Source organism: Pungitius pungitius, chromosome 2 (assembly GCF_949316345.1).
Source record: "Pungitius pungitius chromosome 2, fPunPun2.1, whole genome shotgun sequence".
Taxonomy (NCBI): Eukaryota; Metazoa; Chordata; class Actinopteri; order Perciformes; family Gasterosteidae; genus Pungitius; species Pungitius pungitius.
This window is the reverse complement of record NC_084901.1, coordinates 17,490,524-17,518,057: the sequence shown is the minus strand read 5'-3', so window position 1 is coordinate 17,518,057 and position 27,534 is coordinate 17,490,524. Positions and strand designations below refer to the sequence as shown.

Genomic DNA, 27,534 nt, shown 5'->3' with positions numbered 1-27,534 from the left:
TAAAATGAAGGTGCTGCGTTCAGGAACTAAGATGGTGATGGTGCGTTCAGGAACTAGATGCTTTGGCTGTTTTGGAATGGGTTTAAGAACTAAATCAAGAAACAAACACGTTTTAAAGCCATTGTATCCTTCCCAATTGTTTTGGACTATTCGCTTTGTTTTGTCACTGGCGTTGAGTTTTAGAGCTTTGGTTGCCTTTGGTCAGCGACAATTATTTAGACCTCCAATACTACAAAACGTGTTTTATATGGAAGAAAAAAGCTACTTTAACACTTTGGTAAGAAATTGAACCCAAACCTAATTTAAAGACGTGGAAACAAGAAGTAAACAAACTGTTGACTCATCATCTTGTTTTCGGACTCGTGCGATTTGTTTCCTCGTGACAGAACCGCTCTCGCTCACTTTAGTTCCATTTATCGTATGCAAAGTGTTGCATAAATATAAATCAACTCATCCGATTAATATTTCACCGTGATTTCACTTAGCAGATTTGTCTTTCAGAAAAGGCCGACATGAAACAATGAAAGCCGCTCCTCCATATTTTAATGACAAAACGAACCGCCGCTCAGACAAAACATCGGGTTTAAACATTAATGCTTCCTGCAGATGTATATCCAGTAGAGAAGAGGAGGGGAGGAGGGTGGGGAGGTGGGGGGGGGGGGGGGGGGGGGGGGAAATGGGGCAGAAACCTGAAGGAGGAGCTCATCAGGTTGGGAGAGACTTAAGTGCTCGGGATGAACATCGTCCCAACAAAGCGGCCATGTATAATGCACACGCTTCCATTTGTCATCTCTGAATGCTCATCGTTGCTGTCATTATTCACGAGTTTCTGAGTGTTAAAGACACAAAGGCAGACCCCCCCCCCCCCGTCTGAGAGGCTTCTGACAAAAGCCAAAAGTCAGATCTTAAAGGAAACAGCTGAAGGAAGGCCTCCGTTGAAGAGGAGGACACGTGAGTCGGTGTTATTAAACACTTGAGACACGACGATGCAGGTTCTTAATTATCCCCCCAGGACGACGCGCCGGACCCCCGTCAAACGATTAGAGACAGGAACCACTTTGAATCACACAATGGACTAGTGTGTGTGTGTGCGCGTGCTCTTCGGTGTGGTTGAACACTGATTGGAGAATTCAAGTTATTTTATTTTACGCGTGAAAGTTTTTATTTCACGCTTTATTAAAAGCTAAAGTCCGCTAGTTTTCTGAGTCAAAGTACTCAATCGGCCTTTGGCCTCACCCTAAAGCGCACCCCCCCCCCCCCCCCCCCTCGACTCTAAATGAACCATCGTTTACTAAATGAACATCACGCTGTGTTGGAGAAGACTACAAGCTGCAGATTGAGACCATAAACTCACGTTAACAATGTTTTACTGAGGGAGTAAATCAAGGGAGAAGTAAAGTAATTTTCTCGTAGACTTCTATAGGGCCAGAGGAGTCGCCCCCTGGTGGTCACTGGAGAGAACGCAGCATTGCGATCACTGAGGAGTCCCGGGCAAAAAGCAGAAAACAAGTGGTGCACCTCAATGTGAGTGATGGCAAACAGGAGAGAGGATTCAAACATGTATTCTGTCATCATCTTTTACAAAACCAAATTATTGTATTGCCTCTGCAGCAGGTGACAAACTTCAAGATCTACACAGAATATATATATATATATATATATATATATATATATATATTTATTAAAATGTTTTATAGATCTTTCTCCGAAATAATACGCCTCCATTTGAAATCCTTCATTATCATTTTGATTTGTTTTATTAAAAAAAAGGTGCCCAAAATGTTCTGGTCACCTTTTAAATATGGAATTTTACAAAAATAGATAAGCTATAGATGGTCTTAGAAAGTTATTCAGGTTTTTTTTAAAGGGGAAACAATGTTGTGGAAGGTAATACTGAAAAGCTAAGAGAGTTTAGGTTGTTAGCCGATGTGCAGCCATACATTTATCCTTCTATTTAAATTTCAATCAGTAACTATGAATTAGACACCGTCGATACATTTCCTTAATCTCGTGAAACCCTCAAAGGCACCGAGGCCTCAGAATCAGACTCACTCACACACAGGTGTTTAAATACAGGTGATCCGGTGGCATCAGCTCCTCCACATGCTGACGATTAAGCAGCTAATTACTGATTAGCTTCACGTCAACAAGTCAGCAATACGTGTACAAATGATACCAAGAATCAGATTTAGAGGAAAGCAGGCGGAACGATTCATGTTTTCACGGATTTTTTCTGTATTTTGGGGGATTTTATATATATTTTGAATCCCCATTTCTACTGTCTTGTTTATGAAAACAGCTCATGTAATTAACACAATAGATTCACAACTGTTTATTAATTGATTTCAACGTGCAGGCTTATAATGTAACTTACTTCACAGATGCAACATGTGTCATTTACACTAAAACAAATGAGATTAAAGTAAAACCAACATCTTTAAACATTTGAAATGTAATTCCCGTGGCCTGACGGCTTAGTCTTTATCTGTACTTCACAATGATCTATCTGGTATTTATGTGCTTTACACAACAATAGAGTTACATCACAAACACATGAAGGAGGAAATAAAATAAACACAATTCGACCAAAACTACTGGCTGACGGTTCAATTTATTTTTTTATAATTGTGAATTTATTTGAGTTGTTCTTTGTGCATTTAAAGTGTTTGATATAAAACGAGCAAAGGAGAATGTTCTTAAATGTTAAGAAGAATGAAAATAGTCTTCTTAATTTAACGTTCACACAATATTTATGAGAACAGCACGGAGGAGGAAAGCAAAGAAATATGTAGTGTTATAAATCAGGAAGGTAATGTTAATTAAAAACGTTTAGCCTTGATTTATGCTTATAATCTTTTTATAAAAGTTGATTTGTTATAAACAACTTGATATATTAACATTTCTGTCATTTCTACTAATAATGTGATTTAATTATGTTTTCATTGTGCTACATTTTGAATTACATTGCGTCTGTTATTGTTCTACTATATTTAATAAAGTCTTAATATAGCAATTCATCAACTGTGCAAAATGTATAGATGATAGTGGGAACTTGAGAGATTTATTCAAACACGATGAACTCAAAGTATTCCTCTTGATTTTTTCGTGCTGGTTAAGAAAAATAAATCTTAAACTCAAACGCAAAATATGCCGTTTGAAAAAAGTACATTTCTGCAAATGTTCATGTGAAAAATTGAAGTCTGACAAGGCATTAACATCAAATTTACATCAGGATTATTGTCGTGTTTAATACTTTAACAAATATATCAACATAAAATAAGCAAATTTACATATTCTAGGTATACAAACATTTTAAATCTAACTTATTTTTAGTCCAGCTTCAATGTTAAATATCAACTGTAACTGCAATTATCTTTATTTCTACAAACTGAAGCGGAATCCGCTATATTTAACATGCGGTCTGTGGCTCCACCTGCTGTACTCTGTTGTACAACTAGCACTACTACTACATGTATATGTACTACCAGTACTACTGGCCACGCAAAGAGCGAAGAATGATTCTTCACAGTGAATAGTCATATCATCTTTTATTATTGTTTTTCCTCCTCATTTATACGTTTTAAATGTATTGTTAATTTATTGTGTATTTATACTATATATCATAGTCCATTTTAAGCCAACATTGAGTACTTGAAGTGGTCCATCTTTGGAGAAAAACCATGAGATTGACTTGAAAGCTCCAGAACAGAGTAGCAGATGGTATATATTACTGTTACATATTATTGTTCAGATGAATAACATATGTTTTCTTATTTCATAATCAGTATGAACAAATATATCTGGACATAATAAATTGAATTAAAATAAAAAATAAAAAAAACAAAAAAATAAAAAAATTGAAGAGAAGGAAAAGTAATTTCAAATATTTAAATATATAGTTTTTTCAGTCTTAAACTATCTACAAGAGGGTTATGATATGTCATTCATTAAACGGTTAATCTATCAGACGTTGTTTTTCAATATAAGGTTTTAAATTAATTACTTTCCCTTGTTGAGTTACCTTTAGTCAGGCTTTTCACATCCCTTTTATTTACTGTATAAATGAGGAATGTTGAATTAATAGTCGTCAGCCGCCACCTGGTGGTTAAAACTGAAAACATAATTTGCCAACTTTTTTGCCCAAATTTTACTTCATTCATTGGTATTTACTAACAGGCAAGAGGGAAAGATTCATTAGACAATTAATTAGAATTAAGATAAAATGAAAATGAATTACTTTCTTGAAGTGTGTCCAAAAAATATATATATTACCAATGAGCATAGAGCGCATCCTGGCCAATGTGCAAAGATAATGTAATGAAAGGGTATAAAATAAAATGATGTAAAAGTACAAATGAGCATGTATCATCCCTATTCTAAAAGTCAATCACTCATGGAGACAGACAATTATTCACTCTCACATTTATACACCAACGGGCAAGTAACCTAAACCCTGGAGTAGGTCTTTGGACTGTGGAAAGAAGCCAGAGTATCCGGAGAGAACGCACGCAGACACAGGGAGAACATGCACACCCCTCACAGAAATGTGCTGGTTTTTATAATTATTTTACTGTTTCAAATATAAAATTCATATACGCATATATAAAATATTAGTTTATATTATTACATATGTATCTCTTATAAATAATATAGTATTTCAAAATGTTTTACTTATTCAATTCTACTTTATCTCATTATATAAAGGTTCCAATGTGCCCTCCGCAACAGCAGGTGGCGCTTAACAAATTACCAAAGAAGAAGAAGTGGACCGTTTCGATGACGTAGCTAGCTTGTCAAAACAACAATAGCTCGACGACTCTCTGACCTCGGCTTCAAACGACGTTCTCACGGCTTAGCGGGTTTTTACCGGCTGACTTTAGAAAGAGAATTTGCGGGTTTCTTAACTGAGTATTTCATTTGTGGTAAGTCTGCTGCCGTATAAGCTGTTGTCTCTGTAGGCTAATGGAGGTTTGTTAGCCGTTAGCTAACTGCGGAGAGCATAAGGTATGCTAGGTGCGTTAGAAAGAGGCTAACACTGTTAGCCTATCAGTGTTAGGCTCATTCGAACATATTCTTGAATGCCCCACCAACGCCATGAAGGTGTAAGTTAAAAGGATTTCTAAACACAGAAAGCAACACTTTCTCCTTCAGTTTATCACAAACATTCAACATCAAGGCAAACCAGTGTTATTACTATATAACATATTACTATTAGTTTCACCATGAAATTATATATAACGTTGGGACGTTCTCACTTGTGTCTTGAGGTCATGTTGATAGCGTTAATGTACGTATTTCTGATGGTAATTCAATGATTTAACACTTTCAGGATCATTGAGGTTTTGTTTTTTGGCTACTTTAACACTTTGGTAAGAAGTTTAAAGTTGATGTATTTAAAACTCATTGCTTGTTCATTTTCTTCGGGTCAATGTCAAAAAGGTACCATTCCCTTTCCTGTGTCCTTCTCACTCACCTGATCAGTTCCTGAGTATTTTTCCCTTCAGACGAACCGTCCACATTTCTTCCGATTTTACATCTCCTGTCTTCCCTGACACCTTCTGTCTGCAGAAAACGCCCCTCACCCCACCCCCCCCTCCCCTGACCGTTCCTACTTCCATCATGTCTCACAACCACCGGTTCAGACCACCTGCGGGCGACTCCGATCGCAGACCTGATCGCGCGCCGCTCGCTTCGCCGGACCGCCGGCACCCTTCTCCGGACCGCCGGCACCCTTCTCCGGACCGCCGGCAGGGTTCATCGGGCCGCCGGAACGCCTCATCGGGCCACCGACGCGCCTCTCCGGACCGCCAGCACGCCTCTCCGGACCGCCGTTACTCCTCGTCGGACCGCCGCCGCGCCGCATCGGACCGCGACTTTCACAGGCCGCCTCTGGAGTCCTTGTCTGTGTCCCATCCGCCTACATCCTTTTCCTCCAGAGGGGCTCAGTTGCCGCAGGACGGCGCTCTCAGCATCCTGAACAGCTGCGGTCTGGAGCCCGCCGACCTGGCGCTGCTGGCAGAGCTTCCCGAAGACGTCCTCACCGTTGAGTCGCTGCCCCAAGTCCTCCAGCAGATCAAGGGGAAAAGGGGGACCGTCAAACCACATCTTTCCGGTAGTCATCCTCCTTCTTACTCCTCGTCTTCCTCCTACACCCCCAGCTCCTCCCGTCGATCCAGCGTCAACACCACGGCTAGCGACTGGGATTATCCCCGCAGCCAGCCAGCTCCAGGAGAGGTAACACATGGTCCTCTTTCACCTGAGCTGGACTGCTGGGGGAATCCCAGTCCTGGCAGCTCAGTTAGAACACAACCACAGTCATTATTGTCGCTCGTGGTGGACTACAACTATAGGCCAGGACCTTCTGATAATGGTAAGACCGCCAGAAACGCAAGTCCAGTGTTCTCCCAGGACTACAACCACAGAACACAACCCTCTGTCTATGGCAAGACGGGGACAGACGTGAGTCCAGTATCCTCTCACGACTACATCCAGAGACCACAACCTTCTGTCTATGGCAAGACGGAGAGAGACGTGAGTCCAGTATCCTCTCACGACTACATCCAGAGACCACAACCTTCTGTCTATGGCAAGACGGGGACAGACGTGAGTCCAGTATCCTCTCACGACTACATCCAGAGACCACAACCTTCTGTCTATGGCAAGACTGGGAGAGACGCCGGTCCAGTTTCCTCACAAGACTACATCCAGAGACCACAACCTTCTGTCTATGGCAAGACTGGGAGAGACGCCGGTCCAGTTTCCTCACAAGACTACATCCAGAGACCACAACCTTCTGTCTATGGCAAGACTGGGAGAGACGCCGGTCCAGTTTCCTCACAAGACTACATCCAGAGACCACAACCTTCTGTCTATGGCAAGACTGGGAGAGACGCCGGTCCAGTTTCCTCACAAGACTACAACCGCGGACCAGGCCTGTCTGATTATGGCAAGACGGGCAGAGATGCCGGTCTAGTGTCCTCTCTAGACTACAACCACAGACCAGGCCTGTCTGATTACGGCAAGACGGGCAGAGATGCCGGTCTAGTGTCCTCTCTAGACTACAACCACAGACCAGGCCTGTCTGATTACGGCAAGACGAGCAGAGATGCCGGTCTAGTGTCCTCTCTAGACTACAACCACAAACCAGGCCTGTCTGATTATGGCAAGACAGGCAGAGATGCCGATCCAGTGTCCTCTCTGGACTACAACTATGAACTAGGACTTTCTGATTACAGCAAGGGGTGCAGAGATGCCGATCCAGTGTCCTCTCTGGACTACAATAAAACCCCAGGACTTTCTGGTTATGGTAAGACAGGCAGAGACGCTGTTCCAGCGCTCTCACAGGATCAACCCCCTTTCAGCTCTGCAGGTGGACCCAAAAGAACTCGGCGTTCGCGTTTCTCTCAGCTTGAAGCAGTTGATCACATGGCAGTGCCTCCTCCTGAGGAGCACTATCCAACCACTCTTGGGCAGCAGGGCAAGCCAGAGATCTCTTCCATTAGGAGCAGCAGCTGCAGCCGGCTCGCCATCGCACCCGGCGCAGCCACTGCCGGCCCGATGCCCTCTAAGAAAGAAGCTCTGGACTTCCACGGGACGTCTCCACCGGGGTTCCCATACTCATGCTCTCTGTGTGATATTACTGTGATGTCAGAGAAGGTAAGTCCACCTGTTCTCCTCCTCCTCCTCCGAAACCACTCCCAACAGGGTCTGATGAGGGGTGGGTTGGAAGTTGCATGCAGCGGCCTCAGGTGTCGGGTGAACGCAGTCCAGTGACGTGGATTTATTTATATTTGTTTATTCTTGTGCTTCAGGTGTGGATTAAACACATAAACGGGCCTCACCATGCAGACGGACAACTTAACCTGCTGCAGAAGTAAGTTTCTCTCTGCCGGTTTCTTCTGTAAAGCCCACTTCAAACCCTTCAAAACCCACCAGCAGTATTGACCAGGCTGTTTTCTTTGCATTTGACAAAACATGTTAACAGTATCGTCAGATTTCCATCTTTCCAAAAGACTTTATGTTAAAAAAAAACGCTTTTGGTTGGGAATAGCAACCTCCAAATTGTAATATTTCATCAAAATACAAGTACATGTCTCAATTAGTCAGCACTTGAAAATAAGGAAGTCCATTGTTTTCCAATTCAACTAGCGTTTTTTCCCCAATTTATTCTGTACTAAAATCATGTTTGAGTTCTCTACTTCTAGTCACGCTTGATCTCTTTCAATTGAGGTGCAGGACTTCATTATTATACACTCACCGGCCACTTTATTAGGTACACCTGTCCAACTGCTCGTTAACACTTAATTTCTAAGCAGCCAATCACATGGCGGCAATTCAGTGCATTTAGGCATGTAGACATTGTCAAGACAATCTCCTGCAGTTCAAACCGAGCATCAGTATGGGGAAGAAAGGTGATTTGAGTGACTTTGAACGTGGCATGATTGTTGGTGCCAGAAGGGCTGGTCTGAGTATTTCAGAAACTGCTAATCTACTGGGATTTTCACGCACAACCATCTCTAGGGTTTACAGAGAATGGTCCGAAAAAGAAAAAACATCCAGTGAGCGGCAGTTCTGTGGGCGGAAATGCCTTGTTGATGCCAGAGGTCAGAGGAGAATGGCCAGACTGGTTCGAGCTGATAGAAGGGCAACAGTGACTCAAATAACCACCCGTTACAACCAAGGTGGGCATAAGAGCATCTCTGAACGCACAGTACGTCCAACTTTGAGGCAGATGGGCTACAGCAGCAGAAGACCACACCGGGTGCCACTACTTTCAGCTAAGAACAGGAAACTGAGGCTACAATTTGCACAAGCTCATCGAAATTGGACAATAGAAGATTGGAAAAACGTTGCCTGGTCTGATAAGTCTCGATTTCTGCTGCAACATTCGGATGGTAGGGTCAGAATTTGGCGTCTACAACATGAAAGCATGGATCCATCCTGCCTTGTATCAACGGTTCAGGCTGGTGGTGGTGGTGTCATGGTGTGGGGAATATTTTCTTGGCACTCTTTGGGCCCCTTGGTACCAATTGAGCATCGTTGCAACGCCACAGCCTACCTGAGTATTGTTGCTGACCATGTCCATCCCTTTATGACCACAATGTACCCAACTTCTGATGGCTACTTTCAGCAGGATAATGCGCCATGTCATAAAGCTGGAATCATCTCAGACTGGTTTCTTGAACATGACAATGAGTTCGCTGTACTCAAATGGCCTCCACAATCACCAGATCTCAATCCAATAGAGCATCTTTGGGATGTGGTGGAACGGGAGATTCGCATCATGGATGTGCAGCCGACAAATCTGCGGCAACTGTGTGATGCCATCATGTCAATATGGACCAAACTCCCTGAGGAATGCTTCCAGCACCTTGTTGAATCTATGCCACGAAGAATTGAGGCAGTTCTGAAGGGAAAAGGGGTCCAACCCGTTACTAGCATGGGGTACCTAATAAAGTGGCCGGTGAGTGTAGAGAGAAACAAGGCCAAAGAGGCTGAATTGTCACCAGAGCATAAAACTGCTGGTGGTTCAGAGGGTTTTAGCCGCGGTCACTAAAAGCCACACATGCGCCCTGCTCAGTGATATTAATGTCCATATTCAAACTTTCTTTACCAATAAAAAATGGGCTTTCAACGCTTCTATATTTTCTCCCTAAACTTACAAAGATGAACCAATTTTATTTTTCATAATGTTGGGTTGTGTAGCGGTGACGTCAGTCACGTCCGGCCATGCACAAAGTGTCTCCTCGTTAGTGGTGCCTCCATAGAGGAGATCAAAGCGCACACTCTGACGGCACCAGCCCAAACGTCCGTTTACCTGTGGATACGCCAACACTTAAAGGTTTCTGGACATCTTCATTTTGAAAGCAAGAGGTTTGTTCTCGGGGACCTAAAATGATTTAGGAGCCTTAGCTGCAGAAAAAGTTAATTATCAGTTTGTGAATTGACCATTTGTAGTTTTAGGACTTAATTTTTGAATTGTCATTCAGCATTTTAATAACTACGGTGCGTCTCTTCTTTAGGTTTCCTAACTGGGACTGTCGCATGGAGACAATCAGCAGGTGACTGTCAACGGATGCTCCTGTCCATGACGACTGGTGTAGACCTACACACAGACAATATATAGATTTAAGTGGTACAAATAAGTAATATACAAGACAAAAAGCTGGATCTATTTACAAGATTTCTTTTTGTCAATGAACCGTGGATTAACCAAAATAAATGCAATAGGAATCACAAATTTTGCTATAGGTTTCTCACTTTGACCTCTGGCGGGAAGAGGTCAATCCAAATTTTCAAAAAGAAGCTGTGACGTCTCTGAACCCCATAACTTAAATTTGTTTCATCCCTTTAACTAGAAAGTCTCTTCATGTTGTTCTGATGATGACTTTTACTTATCATTAAATGCTATCTGTCTTGTTGTTTAAGGCCCGATGACCAACCAGAGAAGAAAAAAGATGAAGAAAAAGCGCCCCAGCAGCTGCAAACCGCCAATCAGAGCGCCTCCAGTAAAGACATATTTTTCTTTTGCACCGGTTCACTGCTCGTTATGTTCCTCTTGTTCTTATCATACTTATAATTGTTTTTCTGCGTTTAACAGTCCCGCCGCCGAATAAAAAGAAGGTAAAGACTTGGAAACTTTGGAAAGCATTGACTTATAGTGCAACTGCTCCTCTGAGCTCTTAAAGTGTGTGTGTGTGTGTGTGTCCTTCCTTCCTTCCTGTCAGGCCTCAGGGAAAGGCAAAGTGGTGTGTGTGAGGTTCCCGGCTCAGTCCGTGGACGAGGCGTACCTCCGGAAGCTGGCCGAACCCTTCGGAAAGATCGTCACGGTCCTCATGTTTCCGTCTCTAGTGAGTCCGCTGTGTGTTACATCGATGCTCTTCTTCTCTCCGTCAGTGACGACGACGTTTAAAAATGGGTTTCAGCCGATTATTTGAAGCACGGCCCCCTTCTCTCCCCCTCTGCTGTGAAATCTGCAGGCGTTTGTGGAGCTGGGCACCGTCGACCAGGCCAAAGACTTGGTGAAGTTCTACGCGGGCTGTCCACCAGTGGTGAACGGGGAGAACTTGGAGTTCAGGATCTCCACCACCTTCAACTTCCTCCAGGTAGATGTTCCTCCGGCATGATGCGTCATTCTCAGACTGCCGACATGTGGAGGAAGCAGCTTCTGTTGCGTTGTCAGCACCGCGTAGCGGGCGTCTGAACTCTCATATGAGGAGGACTTTACTTTTTTTTTATTAGTCCTTATTCTGTTCTGCACAACTATTGGGAAGTTCACAAAGAATCTGTAAACAAACAAAAGCACAAATGCTCCCCAGTGAGTGAGAACAAGAGAACAAAACTCTCTTCTCCTAATTTAGTAAAAGTTTTTATTTTTTTTATTTTTTTTTTTTCTTCCAATCTGATGAGTTCCTCTGTTTATCCTCCCAGAGTTCTCGGGTAGTGAGTTTCTTTCCGGCTCCAGTGGGAGAAGAGAGCCTTTCGGATCTAATGACCATCATCAAGAACTTCGGCTCACCGCTCTACACCCTGTTCCTGCCGTCGAAGGTGAGACAACTGCTTTCCTGCTTTTAACAAAATTTGTAAAAGCGGAAACATTTTATTTAGAGACAGAAGTCCTCCTTTGAAAGAAAAAATTGACTTCTTGTTGTAGTTGTACCGCAACGCGGTGCTATATTGTATCTAGTAACATACTCTAGTACCTCACTGTTGTGCCTGGATGTCATATTGTAATAAAGTAACATACTGTGGTATTTAGAACAATACTGCAGAACCGTCCAGTAGTAGTAATACCTGTGTAGTACTGTAGTACGTAGTGCTGTACTGTAGCATTCTATAATACCATTCTCACACTGATTAGTATTTATCATTCAGGCCTTTGTAGAGATGAAAAATACTCCCGATGCTCAGAAGATGGTGGATTTCTATTCCTCAAAAGCTCTGATGGTCAACAATGAGTCCATCAAAGTGTCTTTCTCTGTAGAATACAAGAGCCTCATGTGAGTACCTCCCATCTGAGGGCCAATTGATCAGCTGATCCTAATCCATGGATCACGGATCAGTAAGTACACTACTTGTTCTTGCAGGCGGGTCCCCTCGGCCAAGAGGTACGACGAGGAAACGTCCTTGTCCAAAAGGACACAGAGTTCCAGTCGAGAGAATGAAGAAAAGAAGAACGAGACCAAGAGGAGGAGGAGGAGCAGTGAGGAGGGGGAGAAAGAAAGGAAGGAGGGAGAGAAATCCAGCAGGGAAGCGAGAACCAGGTCCAGATCCAGAGACACATCTGGGGACAAGTCTATTCAGGAGAAGTCCAGATCCAGCGACAAGTCCAGAAAAGACAGGAGGTCCAGATCAAGAGATAGAACTAGAGAAAAGTCCAGCAAAGATGAGGAGTCCAGGTCTAAAGGTAAATCCAGCAGTGGCGAGACAACCAGAACCAGGTCAAAATCAAGGGAAAAGTCTACGAAAGAGAAAAGCCCCAGAACCAAGTCTGGATCAGGACATAAAGGAATGGAAAAGTCCAGCAGGGAGGGTCGGTCCAGGTCTAGGGACAAATCCAGCAAAGACGAGGACACCAGAACCAAGTCTAATTCCAGAGAAAAGTCCACTGGAGAGACCAGATCCAGGTCCAGAGAGGAATCCAGCAGCAAGTCCTCTGGGCAGAGCCGGTCCACTGGAGAGTTGGTGGTGCCAGAGAAAACCACTGGTAAAAAAAGCAATGTGTATTTATATGTATTTTGTATCATTATTTACAATATTAAGTTTTGACTTTAAGTCAAGCCTGTTATCCAATATTTTAAGAATCGATCATTAAAAGAATTGTAGAAAATGGCAGATAAATGATTATTAGCTGCCTTCTGTTTTGCTAAACAAGTCATGAACCAATACGGTTAAAGACACGTTGTTCCTGTGATGAACATTTTTCACTCTTTTCTGACATTGACCAAGAAAATATAGGTCAATCAATAATGAAAATTGTGAAATGAAAATAGTATTTAACTTGGCTTTGTTTTCTGAGATCTACACAGCAAATAAGTTAGAAGGTTGGAACTCTTAACTAATCAAATCAAGTATTAGTGAAGTGAAAAGAACAGGATCAAGGAAACAGAGTTTTTCCACTTCAAAATCTTCTAACATGAAGATTTTTTTTGTCCTTCTTAGACTGTGAGTCCAGGATCGATCCAGATCCTGTTCCTGTCAAGGACTCCAAACCCGAAGCGGAAGACAAAGACGCCACTGAGGAGGAAGACGGGTGAGTTTCTCTCTTTCTGTACGATTCACTGACGTTTAAACCCGACTGCTGCTTTCAACGCACAAATGGTGTCGCGGCGTGCTGCAGGTCGTCTGCCGAGGAGAGCGACATCGAGGGGATGGAGGTGATTGGAGAGGACGGAGAGAGTCTGGATGATGAAGATGGAGACGAAGACGACTGTCCTGCAGAGAGGACAGACTTACCTAAAGAGGGTAAAAAAAAATAAACTTTGTCCTTAAAAGGAAAACATGAGATGGATTTTTAAACAAACGTTTCTGGTTTTTAGTCAATGAGGAGGAGGTGAAGGTGGAGACGGCGGTTCAGGAGAAAGTGATGGAGATAAAGAAGGAAGCGGCTGATGATCGGGAGGAAGTAATAGCGATAAAGATGGAGGTCAATGATCAGCAGCAAGTGATGCAGATTAAGAAGGAGGAGACAGAAGAAGAGAGGGAACCTACCAAAATCAAGGAGGAGGAGCAGCAGCAGGAGGAGGAAGCAGTGGAGAGCGAGGAGAAAGACTCCGATTTCCCCATAGATCTGGAGAACTGCATTACTCTGGATGAACTGGGAGAAGACCAGTCTGATGAACAAGGTAAACCCAGACTGTATATACTGTAATGTGATTTAATTTGGTTATATTATGTATAATTCATCTCTTCCTGTTTTATTTGGATCTCCTGCAGATGAAGAAGACTCAGATGGATCCAACGTAAGGAAGAAATAATCCCTTAAATAAAGCGCTTTGTTTCGCCTGTCACACGTGCCCTGATGGTATTATTTTAATTTCTTTTCACAAGACTTTCTCCTCCCGGGTGGTTTACTTCAACAACCTTTATTCCCTCGACGACGCGGAATTCGTCGAGCTGGTGAAAGACTTTGGGACGGCGGTGAAGTTCTACCGAGTGAGCGGACGCAGAGCGGTCAGAACCTGTTCTACCTGTAACATCGCCGTGTGGCCATGCAAAGGTCACGTCCATCAGGGCCGTGACTGATGAACAACCAGAACTGAATACTAGATACTGGATAGCACGTTCATTGTAAAAGTGGATTTTGAATTGAGGGAAACAGCGATGGGATTTGGGTTCGATGACATCTCTTCAACATTATTGTGTGTTCCAGGGTTTCATTGAGATGTCCACTTCTTCTGAGGCTCTCCGAGTCGTTGAAGAGATGAGGTCCAAATCGTTCAGCGTCTCCGGCTTCAGAGTCAGCGCACACATCTCCAACAGATACAAGCGTCTCACCAACGGGTCAGAGTCCCAAAACCGTCACGTCCTCTTCAGCGTTCAGATCTTGGTTCAGGCTGTTAACCCCTGAATCCCTTTCTTCACAGGTTGTCTCCTCAGGGGAAGTGGAACGTGGAGAAGGACAGCAGCAGCAGCAGGAGGAGGAGGAGTGAGAGAGTAAACATTGACCGATCTAAGGAGAGGAAGTCTGAGGGGAGAGAGGAGTCCTTGAAAAAGACTCCAGAGAAAAAGTCAGCGTCTAAAAACAAAGACTCGTCTAAAAATCCTCAAGAGAGAAAATCGTCCAAAAAGACTTCAGAGAAAGTGTCAACTTCTAAAAAGACTCAAGAGGAAGAGTCGACTTGTAAAACGCCTCCAGGGGAAGAGTCGTCTTGTGAAAAGTCTCCAGTGGAAGAGTCGTCTCGTGAAAAGTCTCCAGTGGAAGAGTCGTCTCGTGAAAAGTCTCCAGTGGAAGAGTCGTCTCGTGAAAAGTCTCCAGTGGAAGTGTCGACTCGTGAAAAGCCTCCAGGGGAAGAGGCGACTCGTGAAAAGCCTCCAGGGGAAGAGTCGACTCGTGAAAAGTCTCCCGGGGAAGAGTCGTCTCGTGAAAAGTCTCCAGTGGAAGTGTCGACTCGTGAAAAGTCTCCAGTGGAAGGATCGACTCGTGAAAAGTCTCCAGTGGAAGGGTCGACTCGTGAAAAGTCTCCAGTGGAAGGGTCGACTCGTGAAAAGTCTCCAGTGGAAGGGTCGACTCGTGAAAAGTCTCCAGTGGAAGGATCGACTCGTGAAAAGTCTCCAGTGGAAGGGTCGACTCGTGAAAAGTCTCCAGTGGAAGGGTTGACTCGTGAAAAGTCTCCAGTGGAAGTGTCGACTCGTGAAAAGTCTCCAGGGCAAGAGGCGACTCGTGAAAAGCCTCCAGGGCAAGAGGCGACTCGTGAAAAGTCTCCCGGGGAAGAGTCGACTCGTGAAAAGCCTCCAGGGGAAGAGTCGACTCGTGAAAAGCCTCCCGGGGAAGAGTCGACTCGTGAAAAGCCTCCAGGGCAAGAGGCGACTCGTGAAAAGCCTCCAGGGCAAGAGTCGACTCGTGAAAAGCCTCCAGGGCAAGAGTCGACTCGTGAAAAGCCTCCAGGGCAAGAGGCGACTCGTGAAAAGTCTCCAGTGGAAGGGTCGACTTGTAAAAATATTGTGGAGAAAGACTTGTCTACAGAGACATCACAGAAAACATCTGTCAATGAAAATACTTCAGAAAGAGATTTAAAACAGACTGACGAGAAGATCTCTAGCGAGGAGTCCGCTGCTAGAACACTTCAGGCAGAGTCCCTCTCTAGAACTAGTCCAGAAAAGACTTTAAAAAGAAAAGGTTCTCGCGAGAACGACTCTGTTCCCGGAAAAAAAGAAAAGAACGAGTCGGCAAACGATGAGAAAAAAAGGTTATCGATCCACAAGAATGAAGTATCAACTGAGCGGACTCCAGCCAAGGACGAGCCCTCTGAAGCTCAGGGGGAGGAGCCTGGACTGAAGAAGAGTCCAGATCCACAGGGAGCTGCTGTTGACGGGCTGCAGGACTCTGAGGCTGCACTCCAAGAGCAGCAACAATCTGTAGGGGGCGCTGCTGAGCGGCAGGATCCCACCGGACCAGTTGGTAAGAAGTCCACCTTGTTTGTGTGCGCTGAAGCTGTGTCTCAAAGTCGCTGGGCTTCATCCTTAAGGACGCATTCGTCGGCGGCGACTCGCCTGTTCCGTTCCGTCGGCTCCTCCGGACGCAGCCCTCCAGGAGCCGATTTGGAGGACACATGTGATCTTTCCTTTGCGCCTTAGCATATCCCAGATATGGAGGCTGGAGGCTAGAAAGATGCAGCCTGGCGACTTTGAGACACAGCTTGAGGAAACCTCCGGTTCTGCAGTTAAAACCTGCATTGTCCCTGCTGTCCACCAGGGGGCGACTACTCTGGTCCTTTTGGGGTTTGTGAGAGGGATTTTTGAGTCCACTCTGGAGCTAAAAAAGAGCTTTTTTTGCGGGGGGGGGGCAGGGCAGACACCTCACCACACCACACACCAGAGTGCATTTTGTAGATTCAATCTTAATAAATCGAGATTGAGTCGCTGGGTCAAAATCAGCGGTGCATTCACTGTCCCCTCTCTTTGTCGTTCTTACAGGAACAGAGTTTGTCCGTCCGGTGGTCGGATACTTCTGTAATTTGTGCCAGCTGATCTACGCTGACGAGGACGAAGCCAAGCTGAAGCACTGCAGCACCCTGACGCACTACAGGAAGTACCAGGTGTTATATTACATCTGTTAATATTTGTGTAATTAACTTTTTTTTTGGTGCTGATCTCGCCTCACTTCTGCTGATTGTGACAAAAGCCTTTTTTTGTTTCAGGAAAAGACAGGAAAAGATCCATGGGCGAGCTGAACAACACTCAAACAATTTGATGCATTATTCTGATTCATCCAATTGTAAGAAATTTAAACTTTATTTAGTTTTATTTCTCTGTATATAGTTTTTTCTCAAGGACAAAAGATTCATACGCTTGAATTTTACGGATACCTTTAGAACTACTTTTTATCAAAGGTCCAACCCAAATCAACCCAAATATTTTTTCAGGTGATACAGTCCCAAAGTTATGTCTGTTCAGTTAAAAGAAAATAACACATTAATAATGCTAGTTTGTCATTTTCTTAAATAGAAATGTTTAAATATTTCCAATTCTCGCATATTTCTTGTAAAATAACTTCCTAATAAAACAGTTTAAAAATTCTATTTCAAATACCTTTTGTTTTAATCAAGGCTCTTTCATTTGGTCGTGTGTCACCATGAGAGGCTGTTAAATCATTTTTTTTACTTTTTTTTTAATATTAAATGCATATATAGAATACTTGAACGTTAATGACATTTCTTCAACTTGCATTGATATGACTTCCTTTTACTTCCTTTTAAATGTATGTATACTTGAAATACTGTGACTTATTTACAATGCTATTACTTTTAAATGATTTTCTTCCAAATGCTAACTTTCTTTTGATTTCTTTTTTTTTTCCAAAACAAATCCACTTGTTACATCCAGGCTCTGTTTGCAATGTGAAAGGGAGACCAAACTAGTGTAAAAGTAATAAATACCAATTTGTATAAAAGCAAAAAACTAGTCCAAAGATGATTGATTTAGATTCATGGGGAACTTTTGGCCCCGCTCTTGTGTATTACTGATTACTATTTCTAACAGCTTTTTATCATTATAGTATGTACTTGCAGACATATTTTACATACTCTGGTGGACATGAAGTTTTTTTTTAATGCAGATAATGAACCACTTTGAGTGTCTCAGGGCTGTAAAACGCTGCTCTCTAGTGGACACTGTGCAACACTACAGGCACGTTCCGATTAACGCACACAACAAACACGGAGCAATGGGTTTACTGATGTTATGAGCCTCAGACTCTTATCAACAGGCTGCAGGAGACGGGCCAACGTGCCTGCAAGAGAATTTAATGTTTATCTAGTAGCAAATCCGTATCTGCGTGACACGTGACGGGCCACCCCCCACTATTCTGAGAAGAATCCATTGAGAAGCAGGAACGAGCGTCTGTTTCAAAGCTTTATTTACAATAAAACGCTTTTCTCTCTCTGCCATCTGAAATGGCAGTTTACATATTTACAAATATTTACATGTCAAGAAAACTATTTAGAACATAGCTATTGTGCAGAAAAAGACCATTTCTATTAAAGTAATTTACTCAAATGTGAAGAAACTTTTTTTTTTTTACATCCACTGTGATGAATAATATAACTTTTCATCAAATTTGTCACTACCCAATCAATCAGTAATCACGCTCCAATAATGAAACAACCAATCGCTGATTAAGGTCGTCGCAGAGGTCAAACTGTTAAGCGCAGGTTAGCGTGACGGTCTGGTGTCCGAAAGACACTGCGGCCTGTTTGCATATCTGATTTCAGTCACGCCCCCCCACCCCCCCGACATGGTGCCCCGTCCTAGAAACTCCTGAAGAAGCGCAGGGAGAGCTCGTAGGTCAAGAACATGGTGGCGCTCATCGGGAAGCCTCGGACGGCGTTGACCGACGCACCGCGAAAAAACACCTGCGCACAAGAAAGCGGCTTTTAGTTTTCATGTATATATATTTCAGAATGTATATGTAGAATTAAAAAGTGGAGGCGGAAGTTATGGACAGCATCTTAAATCATTTATGTTCAGCGACTTTCAAAATGTAAAACTGTAAACTTTTCTTCTCTTGATAAAATAATCTAGGTTGCGTCACATCAAATGCAGTTAAACTTGAATTTATATAATCCCACTGCTTTATCAAATTCATGACATCTGTGTTATGTGGAGCTATAGCTTGTGAAAAAGTACCAATGTGATATGTGGTGCATAGATTCATATTTCAGGCCGCTAATCTAATTTTAGAGTTGTGACAAGATGATGAACATCGGTCAGCCTCAGCATGTTATATTCATATATATATATATTTTTTAATAATATATAAATATACACATTTTTTTTGTCATTACGTGTTTTTACTACTTTAAGCAGTGTATACTGTAATAACCTGACCCACGAGGTCCAGTTTCACTCTAATCCAGCACCAATGACCTCCTGTTACTGATCACACCAGCAAAAACATATTTTATTACAGGGCTTCCACGTCGGTCATTTGCTGGCTTCAGTTTACGTTCTGCGACCTTTGACCTTTGACTGCGATCACCCTAACCCGTGGTCGTGACCGTGCTGTTACAGTCGATCACCTGACCTCCACTGAAGCAACACATGATACTTCCACTTTAACAATTATTACTTCTACGAGATAAATTACAAAATAATAATAATCATTGTTGAGGCTTTTTTATAAAAAAAAAAACAATTTCTTAGCACATCGTTAGCAACGGCTTAGCATTAGCATTCAGAGGCCTCTCGATCTGAAAGGGCGAGGCGGGGGCTCACCTGAGCGCCCTCCGCCCGGTAGCTGCTGACGATGCAGTGCACGATGCCCTTGTACTTCCTCTGCAGCTGGCCGTCCGCCTGCAGGCGGCTCTTCACCACGTCGGCCGGCGTGGCCGTGACCCAGGAGATGGACCCTGGAGGAGAGAGGACTTCGGTCAGGTTTGAGGACCTGGGACAAGGACGAACTTACCATCACATAAGGCTTCATTTGCATATTTAAACATAACATTAAAGACCAACAGGTCAGTGGTGAACTGGTGACGTTATATGTTGATATCTATCGGTAAATTCCCACGCACGTGGTGCCTCCAACATGTCTGTAACTTGACTAAACCTCTTTTTAAAGGCCGTTTTCTCTAAATGAGTTTTTTTCTAATGTCATCCATTAATCTGTTTTACAGGTTTATTGATAACAGAAGCCATGGATTATTCAAGGAAATAGCTAGCACAATAATCAATGATGAACTGGTATTTAAAGTGTTATGATGAACCCCGGGTCCAAGTCCCGCTCTGCAGATCAGTGCAGAGAGGAGCTTTTACTTTGAAAAACCCGTCAGATGTAGAAGAAAAACTCTCTCTCTCTTCATGGATAAGGGTGTGTATACAATATATATAGCTGTGACAGCAGCACAGCAGCAGATTCCAGTGGTAACTGAAGCCGACTTAGCTCTGAACCAAATGCATCTTGGCCTCTCACAGTGCTTCTCAGTGGTCACCAGGATACTCTGCTAGTTGACCCATCGGGAGGGCAGGGTGGGGGGTTTGACTCCAACATCCACGGTGAGCACATGGTGACGTTCATACCTGCGAGTCCTCCGGCCAGCCAGATGGAGCCGGGGTGCAGGCTGGAGGTGCCGTCGGGCTTCAGCAGGTCGCAGAGGAGGGTGTAAGGGATGAAGTAGAGCGTGTACCCGGGCACGTCCCTGAGGATCATGGCGCCGGCGCCCCTGTACAGGCCCTGCAGGCCCTCCGTCTGCAGGATGCTGGCGATGCAGTGCGCGGGCCCCCGGTACAGCCTCGGGGCGGGGAGGGCGACGGAGCGCAGGGGGATGGTGGTGCCGCTCGGCACGTTGGTGGCGAGGTGCAGGTTCTCTGTGAGGAGGGGGGAGAGCATGCCTGAGGGCGGTTCGTCGTTTGCGGTGGCCTCGCCCTCTTCCTACCTGGACTATTGTGGAATTTTGGCGGAAACTGCAGACTCAAGTTATTTTAACTGAATCTGCACTGACCTGTGTCCTGTCATGAGCGCAGAAGACATTTTGTACTTGTACTTGTACTTGTGAGAGAATGTAGGATGCATTGCCTTCATGTCCGACTCATAAGTAACCAAACAGATACGAGGGTTTTACCTCCCACCTTATGGTTTACGACACGACAACTTGAGGACAAGCGAATAAGTGCTGCACCAGTAGTAAGATGGAAGAAAGAGACTCGTTTAAACTCCACCAGCGATGCAACACTTCAGTTCCTTTCAGTGCTACACTTCCTTTGCGTCTCACTTTGGCTCCTCAACTCCATGGAGCATTTACACTTTGACCTTTCAGGGCGTCCAGTTAGACCTCCACTTCAATAGCTTCCAGCACTATATTTCAAATCTCAAGCTCTGAGACCAATTGAACTCCTTCCGGCACGTCCAATCAAGCACTATAGTTGAACCTGTCATCGCTTGAACTCCTTTCAATGGCTCTATGAGGGGGGGCGGCTGTGGTGCCTTTAAAGAGGCCCGGCAGATATTTATCATCCTTCTGGGACAACTTTAGTCCTACTGGGCTTCTGGGGCATGAGAAGCACCCGTGGCTATCAAATGCTAACTGCTAACATAAGGGATTCATGGTCATCATCGTCAGATGTAAACGCTCAGTTCATTTATCTACACATTTCACATTCCATTTTCAGAGGGAATTCTAAAGGAAGGAGCGAGATCTCCTCCTGCCACTCCAAAATAAACACTGATTTACCCGCGAGAACCATCTGCGTCTGCATCTGCAGTCGGATCTTGACCAGGTCCACGGGGGCCCCCAGGCCCACCGACATCAGACCGGTCAGCATGCTGGCCAAGGTCAGGTCCGCCATGCTGCAGGGCCGCCGGCCGTCGCCATAGCGATACTGGCTGATGAGCCTCTGCGTGTTGCTGAAGAAGCCGAACACCACCGAGTTGTACACGGTGACGCTGGCCAGTGGAAAGGACATGCCCTTAAAGAAGCCCGTCACCTGGGAGACCGAGGGGAAGAACAAGGAAGGGGGGGGGGGGGGGGGCGTTACTCTCGGTGATTCATTCAGGGGGCACATTGAAAAGCAAGAATGTTTTATTCAAATGTGCAACAGAGCAGGCTGCTCCGAATGAGGAAAAAAAAAAGAACAAGAACATTCAAAAGAAATAATGACATTTCAATTCGTTGTTTTTTATTTCTATCATGTTATCAGTAGTGTGCAATAATAACTTGAGATTACAGATCATATTATGATTGTTTCATTTATGCTATGTGTCGTTTTGAGAATCCTTATTTGTTTGACTGTGTTGTTTTGAGGGTTATATTCAAAGCGATATGCACTACTTAATCTGTTCAATCATTGGAGTATTCTGTTAATATCTCCGTTAATATTTAATATGCTTACGGTCTCCTTTCTGTAGATGGTGAGGACGCAGTGGAAACTGTTCTTGTAGCCTTTCCCCGCCTGGAGCCGCGTCTGGACGACACATTAAAAGGTTTATAACTCACTTCATATTTCCTCAACGATTGTATTTATTCTATTAGTTCTGGGACAGATACCTTTACTGTGTCCAGCGGATGGCCCACAACAACGCTGCAGCCTCCTGAAACCAAAAACCCAAAAGAAAGATAAATAGAAAAATAAATGCATGAAATACCAGAGGAAGAAAATGTTTCCATGGAAATACTGCGGAAGAAGAAGAGATTCTCTTAAAAGTACTTTTTATTTCATGTTTCGGTCCGTCCTCAGTTTGAGTCGCTGATGCCGTAACAACATTTGCCATCATGAGGCCCCCGGGGGGGGGGGGGTACAAGCCTTTGTCCCATAATTAACCCTCCCCACTCCACCTCCAAATACCTAACAAGCACACAGCGTTCAGAGACGTCTTTCATAACGAGCTTCACCATGATTACACTTTCAAGGGCAAGACAAAGATGCAACTTTTATAACTTTAACCCATTGACTTAAATGGTTTGTGACTGAGGGTTCTTTGAGTTTCTAAAACGTAATAATCTCCTGTTATGTCACAATAAATAAAAAAGCTGTGATTCTATGTTCTTTCAGGGGGAAAAATAAGGTTTTGGATGCCATCGTTTTGATCTCTTCTGAGTTCATTGGTATGTTCCTGCTTTGCATGACCGGCCAATCAGAGCTTCAGCAGGCTCAGACTTTTAGAGCATTTAGAGCATTTTTCTCCTTTTATTTCATGGATATTGTAAATTTACAACATTGTATTTCACTTGACAATACTGAAAGGCACTTATTGTACTTTAAACACTGTCTCTTTCACAGGGTCCCAAAGCAAGCCGCTGTTTGAACTTTAAACTGATCTTTTATTTTATTTCATCTGTACATGCAACTCTTGAAAATATTATTAATTAGAGTAGAAATGCATTCAAAGCCGTATTGAGTCAGGTTGTGTTGCACAAGCGGAGCAGCCACACTGGTCTCAGCACCAGCGGCCTACTTGTTTTGACTCTGGGCATAAACAGCGCCCCCAGCGGCCGGGCCCGTCGCAGCAGGTCTTCCACTTAGAGAAAATACGTTTTCTGTCGGTAGAATCGATTGATTCTGCAAAATCAGCGGAGCCGCAAATCATCTGCACGCGCCTGGGGGGGGAGATGACGCGCGGCTCTGCTGGTTTAATCGGAGTTCAGAGGCAAAACGTGGGAGAGTGTTTATCCATCGGTGTGAGGAGTGGGGGGGGCGGAGAGGGGGCTTTGTTTACACTGGATCATGGGGCGCCCTGTTTTCTTTATGCAAATCAGATTTTTTTTATGCAACAAACTTTATTTGACATGATTTAATCCCCCCCTCCTCCTCATGCATCTACGAGAACCGTTCTCCACCCATAACTGAGAGCTTCTCACGTACTACCATGAATTAGTAAAGTTGGTAAAAACTCACCGCCGATGCATCCCGCGATGAAGTCATCCATCATAAAGCTCTTCGAGGTCTGCAACTTCCGGTCGGAGCAGAGCGCCTCTCATCAGTCCACAGGTCCTCAGCCGCTCCACCTTGTGTCCGACAAAAATAAAACGCGAGGTCTTGTGTGTGCGTGTGTGTGTATGTGAGTGTGTGTCCGTGTTTTTGTGTGTGTGCGAGCTTCGATAAGAGAAGCCCATCACTTTCCCTCAGCCAATCAGCTGCGAGCTCTGCGCGCAGCCAATAGAGAGTCCGTCATGGAAATGAGCCACGAGGTGAGAGCTGACTTTTATATAATATATCACAAACCTGTCTGAAACCAGAATAAACCAATAATACCAGTTCCAGTCCAAGGTCTCGATCCATTTTCTTTTTGAATTAAATATGTCCAAACCTTTGACTGGTATACTCATTACTAAATCATTACTGCGATTTCTTAATATATCCCCCTTTGTGCCTCCTTTTTTTGGTTAATTTCACTTTCATGTATTTCTGTATGCATAAAGTTTTGCTCATTGTCTGTTCATATTTTAAAGTTTGGTTAATTGTTTTTTTTGTACGTTGCCATTTACCTTTTGCTCATTTTCGAAGGGGAAAGCTGTCAATCATCTTGCTTTGGGACAGGCTTTCCTTATATGTGTCACAAGATATCACATTTATGAATAAAACGCTTATTTATTGTCATTTAACTTGTTTTTTTACAACATGTTAGAATGTATGCTATTACAGGATATAAGGAGTAGAAAGAATGCTGCATATGAAGCATATTTAAAGTAGAATGAATAAAGCTGAGACAGGATACAAGAGGTAGAAATAGATTGTCCAGCTTTTAAGCATCTCAAGGTTGGAAAAGGAGGAAGCTGGAGGTCGAGGGGTTAAACACATAAAATGATCAAAGTTAATGTTTCACGCCCCCCCACCCACACACGCGCACACCGCCCTGTGCAGACAAACTCAGCTCTGCCGCGTGATAAGACGATGATAACAGAGACAGTTTCACACATTCTGGTGAAAAAGTACAGAGAAATTGAGTAAGTTTGACCAGCAGCAGAAAACCAGAGGACGTCCTAACGTCTTCTCCAGGAGACATCTCGGTTCGTACAATTCATGTTTCATGTTCTGCCGTCTGAAATAAAGTGTGGCTCTTTTTTCCCTTTAATATGAAACACATAATATTTCACACTGAGTCACAATTCTCTTGGAAAACATACACTATTGTGTTGAGGGTTAAAGGTCGTCAAGGGGAACAGGAAGAAAATCTTTCATATAATCACTCACTTATTCATGTCCACATCACATTAAATTTGCACATTTGCAGTAAAGGCAGGAATGTTCCCGTCAAAGATCGTTAGAACAAACATGTAGATGGAAAAAGGTGCAAACGTCCCCACTCACTTCACTTTTAAACGTTTTAATGTAATTAATTAAATTAAATTATTATCCAGATCGGGAGACCTGCCATGAATCGTTTACAATGAAAAGATAAATTGATGTTTAAACCTATTCAATATTTTTTAGTAGGTAAGATGAGTGCATTTTTGGTATTGGTTGTCTCAAACAAAAAGATCCATACAAAATTAAATAAAATTAAACCCTCGTCCAATACTGAAATTTCCGGAACAGGATCTGAGCTTAAAACTAGTTTAGTTGATCTGATTAACCAATGAGAACCGCCGGAATGTGAGTTTACTAACATTGATGACCTGAATGTCTATAAATAGAAGGTGTGTCACTGCAGCGTTTTGCTGATGGTGCATCTCATGTGTTTCTGTATCACATTTCAGGGAGCAAAGAACCCCACCCTAACCCCCCCCCCCCCCCCCCCCCCCCCACATACACACACACATCCGACCCATCTGAGGTCAGATTTTACAGCTTGACTCCGACTTGTAAAACTGATGATACTGATTCACTCAGATAACAAAACATCTATTCTGTTTCAAAGTGGAAACCTCGTAGTCTCTTAACCCTTCTGATACCTTCAAACTTACTAACATCTTTTATCATTGGGGTCAATTTGACCCCAGCAATTTAAACACCCAGAAAATTATTAAAATTACATTAATTTAAAAAAAGACATCCACAAATACCCGTTAGGCGACTATGGAGAAATATGAAGATCAGAATAAAATGTCACTGACATAAAAGAGATCATTTTTATAATAACTTTACATTTTTGGAGGGTAGAGTGTTTGCTGCTGGTTGAGAGACAACAGGAGGGTCAACAATGAGGGTCTTATTCTCATCAGAGGAGGATGCCTCATAATCAGGGTCCTTCTCAACATCATCTTTTGTCTCTGACACATTTTCCTCTACGTCACATGATCAAAGAGCTGTGACAAAACCTCATTGACAGAAAATCTTTCTTTAGAAGTAATTTACAGTTGAGAGAGAGAGAGAGAGCAGCTGTGTAAGCGTTTCGTAGCACTCACAGGTGGTCGGTCTCACAGCAGCCCCTCGTGCAGCAAAAAATATACTAGATTTTTATCGACAGTGAACAAAGTCCATTTGTACATATTGACCTTCAAAAAGAAATGTACACACACTTTATCTCCTGTGCGCGTGTCTGTGGTGTGTGCGGATGCCGGCCTCTGATTGGTCCGTGGGGACGGGTGTGTTTGGCATGGTTTCGTTGAGGAAGTTTAAACGCTAGTTAAAGTATAAGTCATAAAATGGGAGCAGTAATAACTGCAAAGAAAATACCAAAGAAGTTAAAACAGGCAATTACAAAAAAAAAGTAAATAGGTAAATCAACATAAATAACTCAGGAAATCACACACGATGATGAACACATTAAAGTGGAAAGCATTCTTTGAAATGCTTAAAGGTAGAAAAAGGCATCGCACAGCACAACACATTTAAACATTATCGACACTTAACACAAATAGCTCACTTTTGACAATTTGAGGAAAACATTTCTCAGTGATGTATGAATCACGTTTTGTGGATTCAATATATTTTGAATAATTACAGAAATAATTGCGGCCTCCTGTCATGATGACGTGTCCCTTTTAGCATTGAGGACATGATTGAGATGTAGACAGAGTCACTAGTGCTTTGAAGCCTCGTATTTGGCTTTATGGTCTATCTGACTCCAAATGGATCGTAAGTGAATAATCATAAATGATCATCAGGCCGTATTAAAGAAGAGTTGAAACTAGATATTGAGACCATGAACTCATGTTTACAATGTTCACTGAGGGAATAAATCAAGAGAGAATTAAAGTAGTTCTCTCATAGACTTCTATAGGAACAGAGGAGTCGCCCCCCTGGTGGTCACTAGAGAGAAGGCAGCTGTAACACATGAAGCATTGACTTTGTTTAAAAAATGGGAAGCTGTGGTTTAAAGTTAAAGTGTATCGACAAGTCACTCGTGAGTCACTTGTGCATCTAAGGGTTAAAGCTGGCCCAGTCAGAAAAAAGGCATTATAGCAGCATAGTATTGTTCATGTAATACTGTATCACCGCTCGGTGGAATGAGTCTAAACCCGTCTGGACAGGTGAGACATCAGAACAGAGGTGGGATCAAGTCACTGTTAGGCAAGTCACAAGCAAGTCTCAAGTCATTGCCCTCGAGTCCCGAGTCAAGTCGAGTCAAAGACGAAGCAAGTCCCAAGTCGAGTCACAAGTCAAAGCCAACAAGTCTCAAGTCGAGTCACAAGTCGTACCATTTTAGCTTCGAGTCATTTCGAGTCCTTTTATTATAGTGGGGACGGGGAACCCTGGGTGATGGTGCGCTGCCTCACAGACCTAGACTACGAAGGGAAGGGTAATGGTGGATGGACTGTGTTATAGTACTGTAACGCTCACCCCAATGCTGCAGCGTAAAGAAGGAGGCGATGACTGGCTTGCAACTCCGCTGCATCTATTTATATAAAACAACTCAACTCGGTCACTGTTGGCCAGAGGTGTGGACTCGAGTCATGTGACTTGGACTCGAGTCAGACTCGAGTCATGAATTTGATG

General features: G+C 43.4%; 2 protein-coding genes across 3 annotated transcripts; one reads left to right on the top strand and one right to left on the bottom strand.

The window, feature by feature from the left end:
- The first annotated feature begins 4,759 nt into the window (after window positions 1-4,759).
- Window positions 4,760-17,622, top strand: LOC119210537 (uncharacterized). Of its 2 annotated transcripts, XM_037460646.2 has the most exons (20): window positions 4,760-4,922; window positions 5,569-7,656; window positions 7,812-7,873; window positions 10,023-10,061; window positions 10,429-10,508; window positions 10,601-10,623; window positions 10,728-10,850; window positions 10,980-11,105; window positions 11,431-11,547; window positions 11,875-11,999; window positions 12,087-12,706; window positions 13,162-13,252; window positions 13,340-13,464; window positions 13,539-13,844; window positions 13,936-13,961; window positions 14,050-14,172; window positions 14,372-14,502; window positions 14,586-16,120; window positions 16,636-16,757; window positions 16,860-17,621. In XM_037460646.2, exons 2-20 carry the CDS (start codon window positions 5,620-5,622, stop codon window positions 16,890-16,892), a joined length of 5,844 nt encoding a protein of 1,947 aa, XP_037316543.2. In that variant the 5' UTR covers window positions 4,760-4,922; window positions 5,569-5,619; the 3' UTR covers window positions 16,893-17,621. The 2 variants fall into 2 exon arrangements, with proteins under 2 accessions (XP_037316543.2, XP_037316544.2); XM_037460647.2 differs by having other exon boundaries at window positions 4,760-7,656; window positions 14,050-14,154; window positions 16,860-17,622.
- Window positions 17,623-18,059: 437 nt separating this feature from the next.
- Window positions 18,060-24,265, bottom strand: slc25a48 (solute carrier family 25 member 48). The gene is made up of 7 exons (XM_037460653.2): window positions 23,551-24,265; window positions 22,203-22,246; window positions 22,048-22,119; window positions 21,390-21,642; window positions 20,239-20,526; window positions 19,435-19,568; window positions 18,060-18,572 (listed from the first exon to the last, which is right to left on the bottom strand). The coding sequence occupies exons 1-7, from the start codon at window positions 23,582-23,584 to the stop codon at window positions 18,468-18,470; spliced, it is 930 nt and encodes a 309-aa protein (XP_037316550.2). The 5' UTR covers window positions 23,585-24,265; the 3' UTR covers window positions 18,060-18,467.
- Between the last annotated feature and the right edge of the window lie 3,269 nt (window positions 24,266-27,534).

What these genes read in the sequence shown, in the direction of transcription:
- slc25a48 (XM_037460653.2), bottom strand. Translation starts at nt 23,584, where the DNA reads ATGATGGATGACTTCATCGCGGGATGCATCGGCG. An exon ending in CATCGCGGGATGCATCGGCG is followed by an intron (nt 22,247 to 23,550) that starts GTGAGTTTTTAC and finishes TTTTGGTTTCAG; the next exon opens with GAGGCTGCAGCGTTGTTGTG. An exon ending in CCATCTACAGAAAGGAGACC is followed by an intron (nt 21,643 to 22,047) that starts GTAAGCATATTA and finishes TCGGTCTCCCAG; the next exon opens with GTGACGGGCTTCTTTAAGGG.
- LOC119210537 (XM_037460646.2), top strand. Translation starts at nt 5,620, where the DNA reads ATGTCTCACAACCACCGGTTCAGACCACCTGCGGGCGACTCCGATCGC. An exon ending in CGCCAATCAGAGCGCCTCCA is followed by an intron (nt 10,509 to 10,600) that starts GTAAAGACATAT and finishes TGCGTTTAACAG; the next exon opens with TCCCGCCGCCGAATAAAAAG. An exon ending in GGTGCCAGAGAAAACCACTG is followed by an intron (nt 12,707 to 13,161) that starts GTAAAAAAAGCA and finishes TGTCCTTCTTAG; the next exon opens with ACTGTGAGTCCAGGATCGAT.